The sequence below is a fragment of the Trichogramma pretiosum genome, unplaced genomic scaffold, assembly GCF_000599845.2.
Source record: "Trichogramma pretiosum strain Unisexual culture from Peru unplaced genomic scaffold, Tpre_2.0 scaffold12, whole genome shotgun sequence".
Lineage (NCBI taxonomy): Eukaryota > Metazoa > Arthropoda > Insecta > Hymenoptera > Trichogrammatidae > Trichogramma > Trichogramma pretiosum.
The window spans coordinates 39192-45928 of record NW_019641690.1 but is presented as its reverse complement, the minus strand read 5'-3'; the positions used below and the strand labels follow the sequence as shown (position 1 = coordinate 45928).

Sequence of the window (6737 nt, the reverse complement as noted above, 5' to 3'; positions counted from 1 at the left end):
TAAACATAGCTCGAACAATAACAGTAGCACCAATAAAAATAAGTTCATCCAACCGAAACAAATAGATAATCAAGTAGCATCTAAAAATAGTTCGAAAAATAAAGAACTCGACAAACATCGAAAACAAAATAGAAATACTCGTAAATCGAAATCGGAAAAGACGAATGAAATGGAAATACTACCAGCACTTCCAATAAGAAAAGGAGACCCTCGCATTTACGCAAAGGTAAAACTATGCGGAGAGAAATTCAATATGTTACTAGACCCCGGAGCAGTTTCTAGCTGGATCGGTGTACAACCAGCGAAACTACTACAATCGAAAATCAAAAAATCATCGTGTTACATGGAGGGACCGAGAGGTGAAATTACGCCAGACGACGGTAAGCTAACCATGACAATTAGTATCGAGAACTCGGAAATAGATTGGACGTTCGGAGTAATGAAATCACTCAAATATGAGATAGTGATGGGCATCGATCTACTCATGGCTTTAAAAATAACGACGTGCTTCGACACATTGAAATGGTGGACACCTGCTGGAATCAAACACCCGTTTAATTCGAAATTAGATAAATCAAAACTCGTAATACAAGCTGTTGGTGCAATCGGCGGATTAAAATCACCGGACGAAGCCGAAAAAGAAATAATGTCAGAACTTGTCGAAAAATTGATACCACCAGCGAGCGACACATGTAAAGCAGCGAAAATCACACCGCATATGATAGACGTACAAGGACATCCTCCAATACGAAAACATTCGAGACGCATAGCACAAAAGCTACTTAAAGCAGCACATGAGGAGGTCGACAGGTTAATTCGAGAAGATATCATTGAAGAAAGCGATAGCCCCTGGTGCAGCTGTCCGGTCATAGTACCGAAAAGTAACGGTAAAATACGGTTTTGTATAGACTTTAGAAAAATTAATCAAATTACGAGAAAAGATGCATACCCCATGCACCACATGGACTCGATACTGGATAACTTGAGAAACGCGGTATACTTATCGAAAATCGATCTGTCTCAAGCGTATCATCAAATACCGTGTACCCAGATAGTGTAATGACCCAGTCACAAGGGTCATAGCATCCTTACGGCCACGAGTAGGTAAAACACCGGGGCGGCAAATCAGCCCGGTGCAACACCAAGTCCCGAACGGGCATGCTGGTGTACGGCCGCACACGTACACCGCGGCGCGCACTGGTGTGAGTACGCACACGGACAGATACGGAAGCCTGTAGGTATCACGCGACTCCGCATGTGCGAGTGGTGGCTTTGATGACTGCGGCGCTCGCTAGCAGCGTGCGGGCGGAATCTCTATATTATTTTTTCTATGGTTTTTACACGTGAACATCGACAGAGTAAGGTTTTTTCTTGCTCTTTAAAGGTAAAAAAATGGATATAACAAGAGAAATCGAAATCAAAGAAGGCGAGTCGTCTCGTTTCTTTGAAGTGTCAAATGATAAAATATCATTGTCCACATTAGAAGTGTATTACCCGAAAATCAGTGGACTCACATATATTGATAAAGAAAAGTGTATTATAGTACCCATCATAAACAATAAGTTTGTTTTAAAAGCCAGTATAACGGAGTACACAGTATTTTATGCTGACTCCACAAATGAAAATGTAAACATACAAAGTGTTATTGTGAAATATTTTCAACTGTTATACTCCTACAAAGAGATATGCCATTTACTGGCTGTGAATCATAATTATCATATCTCAGTAATTACTCTAAAAAGGACATTGAAAAATCTTGGCTTAAGAAGAAAAAACTGTGTTGAGACTCCAGTGGAATTGCTTGTAAAAGCTATGATCGAGATCCAAGGAACTTCTGGCTTCAATTTGGGGTATAGATCTGTATGGTTGAGATTAAAAAGCGAATACCAGTTCACAGTTAAAAGAGACACAGTTTTAAAATTGCTAAGAATCATTGATCCAGAAGGAATAGAAGCACGTTCCAAATATAGGCTAAAACGAAGGCAGTATTGTGTTGCTGGACCCAACCACTTATGGCACGTTGATGGCCATGACAAATTGAAGAAATTTGGCTTTGCTATAAGTGGTTGCGTTGACGGATACTCTCGAAAAGTTATCTGGTTGAATGTGGCCTCAACCAATAACAATCCAGAAGTTATTGCTTATTACTACCTGCACTCATTACTCAATCATAAGTGTGTACCAAGTGTTGTTCGAAGCGACAAGGGCACAGAGAATACTTTAATAGAGCTGATGCAGATAGCACTACGTTTTCATGACCAGGACAGCAGAGCAGGGTACGAAAGTTTTTTAAAAGGCAAAAGTACAGCAAATGAAAGAATCGAAAAATACTGGAAGTAACTACGCAACCACATGACGGAATTTTATATAAGATTTTTTAAAAAAATGCAAGCACTGGGTGAAATTGATACGTCAAATAATATTCACATAGAGTGCCTTCGTTTTTGTTTTGGATATTTAATCCAATGTGACTTGGATAGGGCCATGAAAGAGTGGAATAATCACAGAGTGAGACAGCAAAACAATTGTAAATCTCCTTGTGGTATTCCAGACGTCATCTATTATTGGCCTGAAAATTTTCATGGAAAGAAATTCATTAAACACGCTGACGAAGAACAAATCAAGAAATTAATCAAAGAGTTCACCGTTCAACCAAAATTTTGCAGCCCAGAAATTGAGCTGATAATTGAAATGGTTCAACCAGGACTGAAGCCAACAATTAACTTAGAAGACTCTTATGTCAATTATAAGGAGCTAGTTAAAAAAATTGAAATGTTTAAAAGAAATGATGATTAATAGCTAATCCTGTTAAGTACTAAAAATGAAAAGTTGAGACTGAATCATTGTAAAATAACATTGCTTCTATTTGTATGAAATATATATTAACGCGTTTCACATCAATTAAAAATGTGATGTGTGTAATTATTTAATACAATTCTACTATATATATCAATATATTTTGTTTATGAATACAAAAGCTTAAATTACAGCTCTTATTATTTACCCAAACTCTGTAAATTCCATCACCAAAATCTCATATTATTTATAGATATAAAAATCTAGTATTCTTGTTTCATTTGCAGTAATAAAATAGCGCAATAAATAAGCTTTGACCAAATATATTTTATTTATGAAAATTCTAATTAGTTGTACACACTATACGTATAAAAGAATACAAATGAAAAATACATTGGTAAAGCAACAGTGAATAGTTATTCGACTATATCGCGTCAACTAGTTAAAGTTATAGAGATACGTCAACTTTGATTTTTTTAAACACTCATTAAGTGAAACGACTACAAATATGAACATAGTAACAAAGGAATCTAAAATTTATCTGTACTTAATGCATAAAACATAGTTTTTTATAATTTTCTTGAAAATATGATTGAGATGCATAGTCTAAACTCAAAATATCAGCTGTAACAGCAATTTTAACAAAAAGTGTAACGTTACTGGCACGCGTTCAAAATTGAAACGGATTTTTCTCATGTCTACTTAAAATCTACGTAATATAATTTTTTAATCCAGTATAATCGTATCGATTATGTACTATATTAATTTAAAATACTTAAACAAAGGTGCAAGTTGCACGTGCAGTATATAATACATATATAATATAATAATGCATTTTAATATATAATGTAGATATATAAATTGTACATTCTTCTATATATATCTTACATAAAATACACTAGCCGTGTATTGAACACAAATACTGCAATATTTTTGATTATGTCTCAGTGTTAGCATGCGAGTATATTCGTTTTTACATATATTTTGGCAGTATGCACAATTTTGCAAACATTTTTCTTCCTCGGCCCTCAGCAGCAATATGACCCCACGTGTGCGGCTATATTCAATTACCATTATCTTTGGACGTTTCAAACATTTTCTTCATGACAATTATAATTTCTTTGGCTACTGGTCTGGAACTGTAGTTGTAGTCAAATCACTTTTTCACCTGTGCTTTTATAATATCAGGTAAGTTATCACATTCTGGTGTACGTTTTTCTTTCAACAGCTTTACCAGATTTTTTTGTGAGTTTGCTATGCGCCAGACATGCTTTTCATTAAATAACTCGACAATAGTGCAAGCAAATGACCACATATCTGAGTACTCTGTTGCTTGCTGGCGGTTGATATAAATTTCAGGAGCCATGTACATTGGCGTACCAGCACAATTTACTCGACCATGAGTGGTCATTAATTGTGTGTAGAGCTCGTTGATTTTGGATACTCCTAGATCACATATTTTAACACCTTTTTCTTTGGTCAGAAGTATATTAGCTGGTTTTATGTCTCGGTGCACAATCTTCTTTGGAAAGCCATGAAGGAATGCAAGTCCAAGTAATATTTGAAATGTTATCTGGATCTTGTCTGAAGTGTCAAGTGGAAATATACATTTGATTCGATCTTTAAATATTAATTCCATTAGGGTGTAACCATCAACAAGCTCCATGATGATATAGAAATCATTGTTACTCATAGCGTATCCCATAATGGAGACAATGTTTTTATGTACAACTTGTCGCAGTATAGCCACTTCTTTTATGATATCTTTAGGATCTTCTTGTAATAAGTCTATGGTTTTAATAGCAACTTCAGTGAAATTCCAATCTCCCTTACGAACTTCTCCAAAAGCACCTCTTCCCAATACCACATCTGGGAAAGTAAAGTCACTCATGGGTACCTCAATGGCAACGTCTATTTTCACATTTCTGACATCATTTATGTGAGATATTTTTGATTTCTTTGTAGGAACATTTAACTGTTCAGAAAACTCCACACTGACTTTCTTTTTCAATGGAGAACTTTTAATTCTAGAGATCACTGGTGTTTTGAAAATTGAATTGCAGGAGGGCATTTGATCCAAGCTTATCGATGGAGAACTATTTTCTTTTGAATTCTGATCTTTCTTGCATTTATTCATATCACTTACCACCATTATGTTCTTGTCTGCAATTGGCTTTAAATCTGATAATATTTTAGGATTATGTGCAGTTGTATACAAATATAAAGTGATTGCACGATGAGCTTTTGAGAAGGCTGATTTGAAATAAGCCCATCGTTACCAAAATCTATAATGACATCATGGTTTTTTCTTCCTATTTCGATGAAACTTTTTTCAAAATAGTTATGATTTAATTCATTCTTGAAAGCTTCGATGCATTTTTCAGTAATTTTGTCTACAGTGTAGTGTGTTTTAACATCCAGTATTATTTCTTTACTTCCTCCAGACGGCATCTTGTAAAAATTTGCACCTGATGCATCTTTATGATACCACATAACAGGGATTTTTTTGACTGTTTTATCTTGTGCACCGTGTTCATCTTGCATTTGATCTTGTTTGATCTGATCTTGTTTCTGATCTTGTTTTCGGTTGCCAATTTTTTTCCGCTGTAACAGGTTAAAAAAAGAATAAAATTATAATCATCTTGTACAATCGAGTACTTCAAGATCAAGTAATATATATATACTAACTTCTTTTAGCTGTTCCGGAGTTTCTTGGCCATGGATGCATTTCATCACAGAATTAAATTTCTCCTTCTGGGCCTCTGATAAAGTTTCGCGCGGATGAATATCCTCTATGAACAAAATGAAATTTGACAAATTAGCCTACAGTACAATTACAAAAGATGTTGATTGAAAAAAAAGATTAAGTTCTTACCTGTTTTTATGAAAACGTTGTAAGAACTAATATGAGGCAAACAGTGGAGGTAACCTCCTTCTACCATCACGCAGTAAAATTTGTTATCTTTTATATATGTGAGTCCACTGATTTTCGGGTAATAAACTTTTAATGTGGTCAATGATATTTTATCATTTGACACTTCAAAGAAGCGAGACGACTCGCCTTCTTTGATTTCGATCTCTCTTGTTATATCCATTTTTTTAACCTTATTTTTTAATCTCAAAGAGCAGGAAAAAACCTTAGTCTGTCGATGTTCACGTGAAAAGACCATAGAAAAAATAATGTAGAGATTCCGCCCGCACCCTGCGAGCGAGCGCCGCAGTCATCAACGCCACCACTCGCACATGCGGAGTCTCGTGATACCTACAGGCTTCCGTAGACAGAGCCGTGAACGTTAGTGTGCGACTGCACACGTACACCGCAGCGCGCACTGGTGTGAGTACGCACACGGACAGAGCCGTGAACATTAGTGTGCGACTGCACACGTACACCGCAGCGCGTACTGGTGTGAGTGCGCACACGGATAGAGCAGCCAGCGTTAGTGTGCGCCCACTCACGCACGCCGCGGTACGCACTGGTGTGAGTGCGCACACGCATGGAGCAGCGCGCGCGTGTGTGAAGCATGACTCGCGCTTGCAAGCCACCAGTCGAAATTTATGATGCCTCCGTTACCGGGTATGCGATAGGGTAACCGGCTCGGGCAATTTGCAGAAAATCGGATGTTGGCAAAAATCAGGTCACAACTTGCGCTCGGGTAAACGGGCAAAGCAACTAAGGGAACGGCTCGAGCATTCGCTAAGATTCCCAGAAACGACGGATGGGAAAAACGCGCAGCCCGCAAGCTCTAGAGGACACATAAAGTTTACGGCGACCCTCGCCCAAACAAAGAGGGATACGGCAGCAACAAACAGTATATAAACCGAGACTCAGAGAGTCTCGGGGCTCACTCACAGTTTTCAGTTCAAGGCGTACACATCGACGCTCGTCGGGGCTCACTCACAGTTTTCGGTTCGAGGCGTACACATCGACGCTCGTCGGTTCG

At 37.4% G+C, this 6737-nt stretch overlaps 1 protein-coding gene across 1 annotated transcript; it reads right to left on the bottom strand.

Moving 5' to 3' along the window:
* Positions 1–3952: 3952 nt before the first annotated feature.
* On the bottom strand, positions 3953–5738 carry LOC111694285 (extracellular signal-regulated kinase 1-like). The gene is made up of 4 exons (XM_023461833.1): positions 5672–5738; positions 5485–5588; positions 5076–5400; positions 3953–4977 (listed from the first exon to the last, which is right to left on the bottom strand). The coding sequence occupies exons 1-4, from the start codon at positions 5736–5738 to the stop codon at positions 3953–3955; spliced, it is 1521 nt and encodes a 506-aa protein (XP_023317601.1).
* Positions 5739–6737: the final 999 nt, after the last annotated feature.